The following is a 13,287-nucleotide window of genomic DNA, read 5'->3' as shown; positions in this document are numbered from 1 at the left end:
TTTGATAGAACCAAGTTGGCGGTATTAAGTCCAGCCTGGAAGATTAGGAAAACTTCAAGAAAATCTTTACAGAGGAATTGATACCTGAGATGAACCTTCAAAAAAGGGGTAAAATCTCTCTGGGTGAAAAATGTAGAACTGGTATCTCAGTGAGAAGGGTCAGTTTATTAAAAATCAAGAGAAAGTATAGCAAAACTTCCAGCTATAAGGTGAATAGGTTCTGGGCATCTAATGTACAGCATATGATTATAGTTAATAACACTGCATTATATACATGAAATTTGCTAAGAGTGTAGGTCTTAAATGTTTACACACACACACAAATATTAATTATGTGAGGTGATGCAAGTGCTAGCTAACACTGTGGTGGTAATCATCATCTTGCAACACATTAATGTATCAAATCTATATGTGGTCCACCTTAAACTTACACAATGTAATACTTCAATTCTATCTCAGTTAAACTGGGGAGCGGGGTAAATGAGAAATGTGAAAATAACAGTGTGCATTGGGAAACAAGGGATTTGGTGTGACCCATCGGAAAGTCTGAAGACAGAGGATTTCAGGGCAAGTGCGCCACGCTAAGGAACCAGTACCGGATTCTGGAGGCAATGGGAGCCAGTGAAGGGTTTCAAGCAGGTGAGTGGCTGCCTTCGTTCAGGCCGCTAGAGCAAAAATACCATGGACTGAATGACTTAAACATACATTTCTTTCTATCAGTTCTGGAGGCTGGGAAGTCGGAGATCAGGGTACGGGTAGATCCGGTGTCTGGTGAGAGCCAGCTTCCTTCTTTGCAGACTGTCTTCTGATTGTGCCCTCACCCAGAGCGAGGAAGCAAGCTCTTTCCCATCTCTTCTCGTGTCTAGGGACACTAATCCTATCATGATGTCTCCACCCTCAGGACCTAGTTCTCTCTCAAGGCCCCATCTCCAGACAGCATGACAGTGGGGATGAGGGTTTCAACACATGAATTTGGAGGGGACACAGACATTCAGTCCAGAGCAGTGACATGACTTGATGTGTTCTGATCCTGATCGCCCTGGCATGCTGGCAGAATGCAGTTGAGAAGAAGGCAAGACTGGACAGAGTCAGGAGACTGCGGGCAGTCCGCTGAGATATGACCAGAGTCCAAGAAAGGCAGTTGCAGGGCGGGGTGATGGGGGGGGGGAGATTGGCGGGTAGATAAGAAAGAGAAGGCAGGAGCCCCGGGACAGAAAGAGAAAGATCTGGGGAAAAAAAAAAAACAACAAGACTAAAGTTTAGTACTCTGCATTTTCTGAGCCCTTCACCCCTTGCCCTGTCTAATCAGCACTATCATTTAAGTGCTGGTATTTCTGCTTTGATTCTCGCATCGTGTGGATATAAAACTTAATAGAACAAAGCAGAGAGATTTTCTGTCTACATGTTCAAGGAAAATGGTGTATAAGTGCTAATAAAACATTAACGGGGGATGGCTAAATAATGTTTTCTTTACTAAAAGGGGAAAAAAAAAAGAGTAAACCAGATTAGTGTTTTTTAAAGTTTGATCCAAGAACGATCTGGTCCTGGTTAGAAATACAGATTCCTGGAGTCTTTCCCACGTCTCCTGCTGCAAGATCTTGGGAGAGGGTAGGACCTGGCAATTTGCAGCTTTAACAAGCACAGGTGAGTCTTTACACACACTAGAGTTTGAAGCCACTACAGATTTCTAAAGTAGCCTCCACGTCTTGGTTTTTTTTTTTTTTAAACTGAGAAATGGCTTCATAGAAGAGAAATTTTTCAGGCATCTTTGAGAGGATTGACTTTGTTTGAGAGAGATAAATAGGCTGAAGTCATCCTTAGGAATGTCGTACTGCTCCTGACACGAACATTTACGTAACGCTCATTTGTGCCAAGTATGTGCCAAACACATTATACACATAATCCCGTTCATTCATGTCAATGCCCTTTAGCCAAAGACCACCCGAACACCCGTCACAAACCAAGTTGGGTTTATTAGTTGTTACAGCAAGGGAGAACACAGGCCATGGGGAAGTGTGGAGTGTCTCAGCAAAGGGTATCAGCAAAGGATATTATTACAGGATTTGTACTTTGGTTGGGTGATTTGGGGAAGAGTCTAAAAAAGCAGGGGCTCGCTCTAAACTGGATGTTGTCAGAACATCCAGAACGGGGGTAATTTTATGATTGGATATCTCAATAAGTCTACTGATGGGGAGGAGAACCTAGAAGGATAAAGCTGCAATTGATAAAGAAGGAGCAGTTAATCATATGGAATTGGGGGGGGCGGTGTTTGGTGTTGCGTGGGTGGTACAGTGACTTTGTTTTTGCTTGTGCTTAGACAAGATTATGAAGTGGCCTTATTTTGTCTCATTGCATCACAGTCTCAGAGAAACCCTGCCTGCAGCTGGTATTCTGGGAAATTGTTTACGTCTAACAGAGGAATAATAGGAATGGCTTGGCTCTGAACGCCAGACCAGCTTCTGATTGCAGACACCTCTCTCTCTCTCTTTTTTTCCTTCTTTCTTTTTCAAGTTACTTTATCTCATGATATAGGTACTATGAAATAACTCGGGCTCTGAGAGGTCATGGGCTTGCCAAGTTCATGTGGCTACTGAGTGGACATTCTGAGTTTACGAAGCTTTACTGCCTCCCCCCCAACTCCGTAAAAGGGAAGCACTTCAAAAAGCAGTACACTTCTCAGTTTTGGACCCGATGACCATAGAAACCTTCCCCTGGGTTCTTATCACAAGTTGACTTTCAGGGGCTGATTTCTAGTACATGAAGTGCCCCCACCAAAGGAAGAGCTAGTAGCTATGTCTAAAAGCATCAGGTCACCACAATCAAAACTAGCAAACATCAGAATCCAGACCTGTGTCCTGCACTAGACTGGCAAATCACATAGAGAAAAAAAATTAAGTTACAGTGCTGTCTGCCGTCAAGGGAAATCAGTGTTCGTGCGTTCTACGTCACAGCCGGCCCCTGGAACTGTGGAGCACTCCCACGAAGGGATAGATCTTCCCCCAGAAAATACGTGGGGCAGAATGGAGTCCTATCCGTAGAGACATGAATTTCGGGTCAAAAGTTCAGATCGATGTGCTGATAAATTTAGAAAACACTAAGAATCCAAATAAAAGCAAGTCTACGACTCAACTAGGACACGTCCAGAACAGCAGTAGAATATACCAGAGAATGAGGGCAAACGCTACAGGCATTTGCACTGAATGCAGCACGTAAAAGGGATCCATAAAATCCCCTTACTCACCCCCAGGGGCCCCTTTTGTGTTGTTCTTGCCAACGCAGCAGCAGCCCTGCTATATAGACCCGCGGCGCTGCCGGCCCGTCACACTGAACTCGCACATCCCTGGCAGCCAGCCATGGGGAAGGTGAGCGGGATACAAGTTAAATAAAAAGAAAAAGAAATGCTTCTATACCAGATCCGCTGGGAGCCACTGATTAATTCGGAATCACTCTTCCTTTGCAGATCACCTTCTACGAGGAGCGGGGCTTCCAGGGCCGCTGCTACGAGTGCAGCAGCGACTGCCCCAACCTGCAGCCCTACTTCAGCCGCTGCAACTCCATCCGCGTGGACAGCGGCTGCTGGATGCTGTATGAGCGCCCCAACTACCAAGGCCACCAGTACTTCCTGCGGCGCGGGGACTACACCGACTACCAGCAGTGGTTGGGCTTCAGCGACTCCATCGGCTCCTGCTGTCTCATCCCCCAGGTGAGCTCCACCTGATTTCCATCGCGCTGCCTGCGTGTGCTCACCGGATTTTTGACGGGAGTGAGGGTGGGAGAGGTTTTTCCTTTAAAGCACCTAAGGGTGGAGTGGGCTTTAGCTGCTGCCTAAGCCCAGGTAGAGAAATGCACAAAAACAGCAGAGAATACCAGAAGAATTCGCTTATGGGAAGAGTCTGTTTTATTGTTATTTTTTGCTACCATTATATCCATTACAAAGTTGCTTGTAACAAACGGACTCTCATAGTGGGATACAGAACAAAACTTGCAGATGGGAAGCTGGTTGGATATAAGAAGGTATTGTGAACAGATTCATTTTAAAAATTTAAGATTGTAACATTGTAATTTTAATTAATAGTAAAGAATTGATGATGAATGACTTAGATGGGTTCCACTACAGACTAGTAAAAATGGGAATTCTATTGTTAATAGAGACTAGTCAAAGTTTGTGTCTAACTTTGGAAAAAGTAAATGCCTTTAATTTGGAAAAGCAGTTGAATTCTGGTTCCAAGTGACTATTTAAACTAATTTTCACTGAAGTATGTGATTTTAAAAGTCCAACTTCAGTTATAAATTTATATGCATATAAATTTGTGAGACAACACTCATATTATTCTAAAAAAGAGACTACTCCTATTAAAAGAATATTGGTCAAAATACTTTCCATTGTCTCCCAAAATATACGTTTGACTTATCACCTAGGAAATAATGGAAATTAGGGAAGGAAGAGTCAAGATATTTGAATTCCTGATAGACTGTAACCCAGACTTTGAACCTCTTAAAATTTACATTTCCTAGATATGAAATAGAAAATGAGAATGCAAACACGCTTTACATGCCAGTAGAGCCCAGCTCCATACTCAGCATACCCAGCCATGTCCAAGTCTCAGGTTTTTACGTGAGCCATCCCATGCTCCAACCTACCAAGTTCATTTTTTGTTTGGTTGCTTCTTCCACTCCTTCTCTTGGTGGACCGAGCAGACAAGCTCCCACAGGCTGCGGCTGTATGAGAGAGAGGACCACAAAGGCCTCATGATGGAGCTGAGTGAGGACTGCTCCTGCATCCAGGATCGCTTCCACCTGAGTGAGATCCGCTCTCTCCACGTGCTGGAGGGCTGCTGGGTCCTCTACGAGATGCCCAACTACCTGGGGCGGCAGTACCTGCTGAGACCCCAAGAGTACAGGCGCTACCACGACTGGGGGGCCACGGATGCTAAGGCAGGCTCTTTGCGGAGGGTGGTGGATTTATACTGAAATAGGTTCACACTACCATTTTCTCAATTTGGAACCTAATAAAGTATTTAGTCTGTATTGTTGGCAATTGCTGACTTCTGTTTTTCTTTCACCGTGTGCCAATTCATTCACCTGTAAATGCTCCCTGTTAAAGGCTGAGGAGCGAATAAGTGGGGAGGGGTCAGTTCTAGAAGCTCTGCCAGGTAGAATGAGCCTGAAACAGGCTCAGAAGGAGGGGTAGAAAGAAGAGGTAGATGGTCTAAGAAAGAAAGGGAGGTCAACATAGAAAAATGGGAGAGGGTGACCGGTGAGGAGGGAAGCGTTCTGTTGAGGGCCCTGAGGACCAGCATTCCAGGGGCTTCCTTCTACCCTGCAGGTGACTGGAAGCCATAGAGGAGCACATATGAGCAATGAAGAGAAGCCCACTTGGGGAAAAGCCTGACATAAGGAATCGCAGTATTGTTTCCTTTTGAGCACAGTATGATGTAACCACTGCCAAGGCTGCCATTGGACATTGCCATACTTTTGGACCAGTTGAAGATCCCCCCTCCTATTCTAAAATGCCTCCTGACCTGGGTGCACCTCCTGGCCAATATGTCCCCTGGGCCAAACCCTACATGAAGGGCAGCTAACACAAATACATTAATGAGACATACGTTATCTTTTAAATAGACTTTGATTTTTTAAAAAGATTTAATTAATTAATTTATTTATTTGAGAGAGAGCAGGAGAGAGAGCAAACAAGGGGGAGGAGCAGAAGGCTCCCCACTGAGCAGGGAGTCCGACATGGGGCTCAATCCTAGAACCCTGGAATCATGACTTGAGCCAAAGGCAGACACTTAACCAACTGAGCCACCCAGGTGCCCTTAAATAGACTTCAACTGAAATGAAATCTGCTTGCTCACAAGCAAAGCCCTGCAAGTTAAAAAAAAAAAAATTAAAAATCTTTCATCAGTAGAGAATTAATTTATTATCAAAATTTTTCCTCCAAAGTTAAAGCTTCCTATAATACCACAACTTTACAAATTCTATAAAGAAAGACGCAGAGAGGGTCCTTCTGGACCCACTCCTCATTGCTAACCCTTCTTTACACTTGCTGGGCACTCTTCTTGAATTTTTTCCTTCTTTATATTGACATCTCATGAAACGTGCTTTTTATTTATTTACTTACTTATTCGCAAATATGGAATCATGCTGTACATATTAGTCTGCAACTTTCTTTTAACATGCAAAATGATATGGACATAGATCTGGGTCAGTACCTTATTCTGTCTAATGACTGCATTGTGTTCAATTATTTGAAGGTTCCCTAGGTTATGTTACCACTTATCCATTGGTGATTGGGCTTTCCTTTTACAAACAAGACTGCAAAGAATACCATTGTACATATACCTTTATCTACACGTGCCATAACTTTTAGAGGATAGAGACCTAGAAGTAAGACTGCCCAAGGATAGCACAAGATATCTGTAATTTTAATAGACTCTGCCCAATTGTTAGTAACCAAAGATCTTAACTTCTTTGAGATAATATCTTCACCATTTACTAAGAACCTACCATAGGCCTGCCATATGTAGCACTGGGGATGAAAAAACAAGCAAAACAAATAAAAGGCATTGTCCCTATGCCCACAGAGCCCTACACAGAAATAATATGAAATGCTTACGCTAAACAGTAAGTATGTAACCACTTTTTAAAGTCAAGTACTTCTCAAGTACTAAATAATACGTATGTAATCACTATTATCAAGTACTTTTATTTAGTACTTTAAAGTCATCCCAAGACAAATTTCTGGGGGGAACAAATGCAGTAATATTTATTTACATATTTCTTATGATACCAAATGGTTTAAATCATGATATCAAATCAAATGGTTCTCAATATTTTAGATGTCCCAGACCAGTTTTCTTTAAATAGAGACCAACATAGGGTTGCCAGTTTTTATTTTGCCAAGCAAGGACCTTTAAGATTAAAAACAAAACAAAATCATAAAACTAAGCACCATCTATTCATACATCATTTTATAAAAGAAGAGACATTTACAAAAGGACATTTTATTTTATTTTTTTTAAAAGATTTTTTATTTATTTGACAGAGATAGAAACAGCCAGCGAGAGAGGGAACACAAGCAGGGGGAGTGGGAGAGGAAGAAGCAGGCTCATAGCGGAGGAGCCTGATGTGGGGCTCGATCCCAGAACGCTGGGATCACTCCCTGAGCCGAAGACAGACGCTTAACCGCTGTGCCACCCAGGCGCCCCTCAAAAGGACATTTTAACACCCCAAAATACACAAGTTCCTAATAAAATATGGCTCAGACCAAGGAAGAATGCTTGGGAATTTGCTCTGTTGTCTAATGTTTTCCTTTGGCAAAAACTGAGCAGAGTTTGAAGACTCCTGTTTGAGGTTACAGCTCCATGCCTTCATGGGCCAGAGAGATGACGTAAATAAGCAAAATAACTTCGTTTAAGACCACGAGGAGTGATGAAGAGTATGGTGAGCTGCAGAAAGTGCAAACGAACCCAAAGCATCCTGGGGAACATCTAAACATTGTGCGGGCCAAATAAAACACCTCCCGGTTCCACAGTCCTCGGGGCTGCCAGTTCTCGTTTCCACGCTGCTGTGAAAGCTGGGGAGAGCCACCACCAAGGACAGCACGGGAGTTCCCAGTGTACCCTCTCGCCCCATGGAATGCCTTGGTCTCATGTTAAGCCCACAGAACCCAACCACAGAGCCCGGGAACGTGAGGTGACAAAACCCCAGCAATGACTACGGTGAAATTTCCTCTCCATTCTAATGGAATGAGACTCGGATTCCTAAAGTATTTTGAGCTCTAGGAAATCAGGAAAGTGGTATTTCTCACACACTTCATTTTGTACGCTGCCTCGTACAGCAGCTACAGAAATCTTTGACCCTGCGTGCAGCAGAACTCTAACCTGAACCTGGGTCTTTTGCCTTGGCTTTTGTTTGACACCACCTGAATATTTAGGAATGACAAAGGGTTACTTGCCGGACTAGAGCTCAGGACTGAGGGTGCCTGACCCTATCTCTTATTCTCCCGCCAAAGACAGTCCCCATCAGTCATTCCAGGCAGCTTGTGTAGAACTCTGCTTCAGGGCTACAGGCCTAAGGAGTCTCAAGTCTTAACTTCTGTTCACTTAGCACTCTTTAAGTGCAGCTTGGGGCTTTGGTCAGACACACCTTTGTCAATCCTGGAATTTTCTGCGGAGCATTAAAATCAAGCCATATTTTGACCCACACCATTCACTTTTCAGCTCTATGAAAACTGTGAGGGTTTTGTTTTTTGTTTTCTTTTTCCCAATTTCTTTCCCCAGGCTGAAATAAAGCCTTTTCTTTTCCTAGTCAATGAAAAAACCAAGCCCAGAGTCCCCTTGCTTTGGCCTCCGGATGTATCCCAAATTTGTAACTGCAAGTCGGCTTTGGCAGTGGCGGTCCCCAAAGCCATCCCTACCCTGCTCCCCTAAGTGTTCTCTGGGACTCTGCGTTCGCTCCTGTCTCGTATTTTACTGTGTTTATCGATCAACATTCTCCCCACAGAAACAACTCTGAGCAAAATGACTATTTAAAATTGTTTACTTTGTTAATTATTATTTTTTAAATTGTTAATTAAAATGATGTGGGCTTTTTTTTAATTCTTTTGATTTGGCTGCTTATTTTCCACTCTGTAAACAGAAGTAATTTTGCAAACATATGCCTGTCTAGAGTGGATAACAAGAACTGAAATCATCGTATGTACGTAGTTGGTGTTTCATTTATAAATAGCAACTTACAAAGACTTATGACCCAAAGTCGAGACGAAGTATTTCCACGAGACAACACAGGACTGTGAAGAATTGTTTGAACATGAAAGAGGCTAAAGGCACAGGTCGTCTTCCACTCCAGCACTCCTTCCAGTCCATCAAACTCTTCTCTTCCAGGCTAATAAATACTTTCTAAAGTCTTCCTGGAGTCTCAGCTTCCAGATTTACTCCTTCCTCTCCCCACACCATATTAGCTGTAGCTCCTCTCTGTGTTCACGCAATTAATCTCCTTTGAGTCAAAAGCTTTGTGGGCTCTTGTTCCCCAGAGGAAAAGGTGTATCTAGATTCCTAGAGATGGGTTTCTTAGGAGTTAGGTTCTATTTTATAATAACCAGAGAGGTAGGTAACCGATTTTTGTGTTTTAACTTTTTCTTATTTTCTCCAAGTTAGAAATTTCCCTTTTAGTTCTTTCTGAGATGAAACCTCTTAAAACTATTCTCCTTTTTGAATTACAATTAGCCAGGATGAAACATCGAATCCTCAGTCTACTTCTAAACTGTGACGAATTCAGTCTACTTCCAGACTGTAACGAATTCAGACCAAATGCTGAAGATCCGTGCCAGCTGGGATTGTTTTGTTTTGTTTTGTTTTGTTTTGTTTTGTTTTGTTTTGTTTTTGTTTTTATCATACTGCAAGTTTGAAGTTCTGTGAATTCCCTTGGGAAAATATTTCAATTTCTTACACCTTTTAATAAGAAAATTCTCTTAAAGGACTCAGTTGAAATTTTCAACATTCCGTTAAGGTCATTTTCTTCCTATTAACAATTGGAATGAAGCATCAGAGACTACGGACTCTGAGAAACAAACTGCAGGCTTCAGAGGGGAGGGGAGTGGGGGAATGGGATAGGCCAGTGATGGGTAGTAAGGAGGGCACGTATTGCATGGTGCACTGGGTGTTATACGCAACTAATGAATCATCGAACTTTACATCAAGAAATAAAATAAAATAAAATATAAAAAAATAAAAAACAATTGGTATTCAATATTGTGGCACATATGTCCCTTGATAGTTCTGACAGATTAATCCTATATTTACTAATATTAAGGCTGCTTTTTTTGCTCCCTCACTTACACATTTTTTGTTTTTCCCCAACTCCTACAAATAAAAGTGTAGACTATATATGAAATGGCTGAAGCTCTGTGTCTATTTTTAAATCAACAATGTTCCAAATTACTTTTTTTTTTCAAACGGTCTCAATAGCATCAGCCAGTGATAGCAACCTGAATACTCCAGAGAGAATGGGACCAAAACCCACAATGAGCCCCGTGGGCTATGGCAGCAAAGAGAAAAAAGAACACACGAAAATCCCCTCCTCACCCCGCGGGCCCCTTTTGTGTTGTTCCTGCCAACGCAGCAGGCCTCCTGCTATATAGACGCGCGCGCCTGAGGCCCATCACTGACCTCCATCCACCAGCCATGGGGAAGGTGAGCCCAGCGCGGCCCCAGGCCCGGAGGGGTCCCCGCACGCTGGGGCCGGGGGCCAGGCCTCTGAGCCTCTCCCTCCCTTGCCTTGCAGATCACCTTCTACGAGGAGCGGGGCTTCCAGGGCCGCCACTACGAGTGCAGCGGCGACCACTCCAACCTGCAGCCCTACCTCAGCCGCTGCAACTCCATCCGCGTGGACAGCGGCTGCTGGATGGTGTATGAGCAGCCCAACTACGCGGGCTGCCAGTACTTCCTGCGGCGCGGGGACTACCCCGACTACCAGCAGTGGCTGGGCCTCAGCGACGCGGTCCGCTCCTGCCGCCTCATCCCGCACGTGAGTCCCGCGCCCCATCGGGACACTGAATGGAGAGTTTCAAGCGGAGGTTAAACATCTGGAGTAGTGATCCTTCAGGATAATTGAGGGTTTGGACACAAGACAAGCTATGATAGCGTAGTTCAATGTAGCTGGCCCCAAACAAAAGCAAAGCGTTCCCCAGGTACCCATTAATCCACAAATATTTATTACGAATGTGTTGGCTGCCCTGGGCATATACGAGCTATAGGTCCTGTCTTGGAATCACTTACAGTGGAGTTGAAGAAAAACCACTAATATCCCACAGAAGAATAATTAGGTGCGGGAATATGTGGGAGTCACAGAGCAGATAGGAGTTGAAAAGGAAACTTGCAAGGGTTCGGGTTTTTTTTAAGACCTCTCTCTCTTTTGCTCCCCACTTGCGTATTGTGGTTTACCCCACCTATACAAATAAAAGTTCTTCCTCTCAATGGAGAGAAACACAGAGAAATTTCATGCACATACCCACATATCTTTCAAATACGTGTTTTAAAACTCTAAGGTTTTTGAAAAATTAGTCCTGAGCTTTACTGATTTTTCTGTCTCATTTTTCCACATTCTATTCCTAAATTATTAAATGAGAATCAGTTGTTGTCTGAGAGACTTAAGATGTTTAACTTTGCTTTCCACAGAAACAGAAATATCCAAGTCCTTGGTGATCTTGCCAAGATTTATCTTAAACCCGGTGCAAGGTCGTTCACTTCATACACTGACACTACTGTGCAAACACGCATTCTTGAAAAATTAAAAATATCTCCTCAAAATGGCAAAAATAGAAATAAGCTGTTAAAGGTTTGAAGTTCCGTCTGGTATGGGATACTGAGCACGGTTAGTATTTCATCCTGGGAAATATTTAAATATAAAAAGAGTGAAACTTCCTTCTTAATTCTTTCTATCATATTTCATGGTCTTGAAAAGGTACTGACTCTCCGCCTTTGAAAATGGGGACTATATAAATACTGAGAATTAGTTAACTCTTATCATATATTTCAAAACAGCTTGAGCTGGACTGCATGAGTGTGTTGCGACCATTTCATGCCTTGCTCTCCTCCTCTTTCCATCTCTGGATGAGCCAGGCTGGCTCTCACAGGATCAGACTCTATGAGAGGGAGGATTACAGAGGCCAGATGATGGAGATCACCGAGGACTGCTCCTCTCTCCAGGACCGCTTCCACTTCAATGAGATTTACTCCCTCCACGTGCTGGAGGGCTCCTGGGTCCTCTACGAGCTGCCCAACTACCGGGGGCGCCAGTACCTGCTGAGACCGGGGGACTACAGGCGCTACCACGACTGGGGAGCCACGAGTGCCAGAGTGGGCTCTTTGAGGAGAGTCATGGATTTCTACTGAAACAAGTTCCTCGTCATTTCTCAATCTGGAAACTAATAAATTATTTTCTGTGTGTTCCTGGCATTGGTTTGCTTGTGTTTTTCTTTGGTCCCCTCCTTATTTTATTATTTACACACACACATACACAAACCCACACGACGCAAGTGGAAGCCGCTATGTGTGATCCAGAACAAATAAGACGCGCCTCTCACAATGAAAACAAGCCTTCATATTAAGGAGAACTTTACAGTTTGCGAAACACTTTTATAATACGTTATCTCATTTGATTCTCTGGTCTTTAAACAAGATGTTGCTTCAAACCAGATGATTAAAAATCTGTTCAGATTTCAGTTTTTCTCTGAGGAATGAGGATCTGAAAAGCTGAGGTTCAGAGATAGTGTGACCCACTTTGTAAAACACGGATTCTGAAGCTGGGTACCGCGATGGGCTTCAGAAGGTTTCGAATCCCTTAAACTGTATGGAAAAGTGGAATTCACAAATCTCTGGCAGACTCTCTTTATGCTGAGGCTGTCACATGACACTTGCTGGACATGGAAACTTAAGGGAAGGAATGCTGGTGGAGAGAGAGAAGAGATGGTTCTGGAAAAACGTTTGCCTTCCTGATGGAAGGGAGTAGTTGCCTCTTGTGCCACAATTCCCTTCTCTTTTGGACATTTTATACCCAAGAGGTAGCAAGTGTGAGGGAAATGCCACAATTTCAGAAATGCTGGCCTCGATGTGGTCGAGCCCCTGAATGTCTATCAGTCACGGCTCTCCGGAGAGCAGAACCAATAGGATACACATATGAGGAGACTGATGAGAAGTATTGTCTCACCAGTGGAGTCTGAGAAATCCCATGATCTGCAAGCTGGAGAACCAAGAAAGCTGGTGGTATAATTCAGTCTGGGTCCAGAGGCCTGAGAACCAGGAGCACTGGTGCCTGAGGGCAAGAGAAGATGGATGTCTCAGCTTAAGCAGAGAACGAATTTGTCCTTCCTCCACCTTTTTGTTCTAGTCAGGCCCTCAACAGATCAGATGGTGCATTCACTGGTAAGGGCAATGCCAGCAGTGTTTGACCCTCACAGTTTGCGTAATGGGCGTAAAAGAAATCCAAATTCATTTATGCCACTGTCATTGGTTGTTCTATTATTTGTAGTTCAACACACATTTTTAGCTAATACAAAGTATATGTGACTTTTTCTGAGGTGATTGTTGAGTACTGTATTCAAAGACATTCCTAATGGAAAATGCAAAAAAAAAAAAAAAAAGAGAGAGAGAGAGAGAGAAGAGAAGAATCAGGAGAAGAAGAAAGAAAGAGCAGGAGAGAAAGAGGAAGGAAGTCAGGCACTATAGAACAATGAAGTCATATGATTTTTAACATATTTTAGACCTGGAGATTATCTAGAACTCAGAT

The 13,287-nt window shown here is 43.4% G+C and overlaps 2 protein-coding genes across 4 annotated transcripts; both read left to right on the top strand.

Moving 5' to 3' along the window:
• The first annotated feature begins 3,353 nt into the window (after positions 1 to 3,353).
• On the top strand, positions 3,354 to 4,971 carry LOC123798047 (gamma-crystallin C). Of its 2 annotated transcripts, none has more exons than XM_045806132.1 (3): positions 3,354 to 3,362; positions 3,461 to 3,703; positions 4,699 to 4,971. In XM_045806132.1, exons 1-3 carry the CDS (start codon positions 3,354 to 3,356, stop codon positions 4,969 to 4,971), a joined length of 525 nt encoding a protein of 174 aa, XP_045662088.1. The 2 variants fall into 2 exon arrangements, with proteins under 2 accessions (XP_045662088.1, XP_045662087.1); XM_045806131.1 differs by having other exon boundaries at positions 4,696 to 4,971.
• Positions 4,972 to 10,184: 5,213 nt separating this feature from the next.
• On the top strand, positions 10,185 to 11,894 carry LOC123798045 (gamma-crystallin D). Of its 2 annotated transcripts, none has more exons than XM_045806128.2 (3): positions 10,185 to 10,193; positions 10,285 to 10,523; positions 11,618 to 11,894. In XM_045806128.2, the coding sequence occupies exons 1-3, from the start codon at positions 10,185 to 10,187 to the stop codon at positions 11,892 to 11,894; spliced, it is 525 nt and encodes a 174-aa protein (XP_045662084.2). The 2 variants fall into 2 exon arrangements, with proteins under 2 accessions (XP_045662084.2, XP_045662083.2); XM_045806127.2 differs by having other exon boundaries at positions 10,285 to 10,527; positions 11,622 to 11,894.
• The last annotated feature ends 1,393 nt before the right edge of the window (positions 11,895 to 13,287 follow it).

This window comes from Ursus americanus, chromosome 1, assembly GCF_024610735.1.
Source record: "Ursus americanus isolate L20-20 chromosome 1, mUrsAme1.1.p, whole genome shotgun sequence".
In the NCBI taxonomy this organism is placed as follows: Eukaryota; Metazoa; Chordata; class Mammalia; order Carnivora; family Ursidae; genus Ursus; species Ursus americanus.
Note: the sequence above shows the minus strand (reverse complement) of the source record. Positions and strands in the feature narration are given on the sequence as shown.

Excerpts from the sequence above, each read along its gene's own strand:
- LOC123798045 (XM_045806128.2), top strand. Across the intron at positions 10,524-11,617 it reads CGCTCCTGCCGCCTCATCCC|CCAGGCTGGCTCTCACAGGA; the intron begins GCACGTGAGTCC and ends TCTCTGGATGAG.
- LOC123798047 (XM_045806131.1), top strand. Across the intron at positions 3,704-4,695 it reads CCTGCTGTCTCATCCCCCAG|CAGACAAGCTCCCACAGGCT; the intron begins GTGAGCTCCACC and ends TGGTGGACCGAG.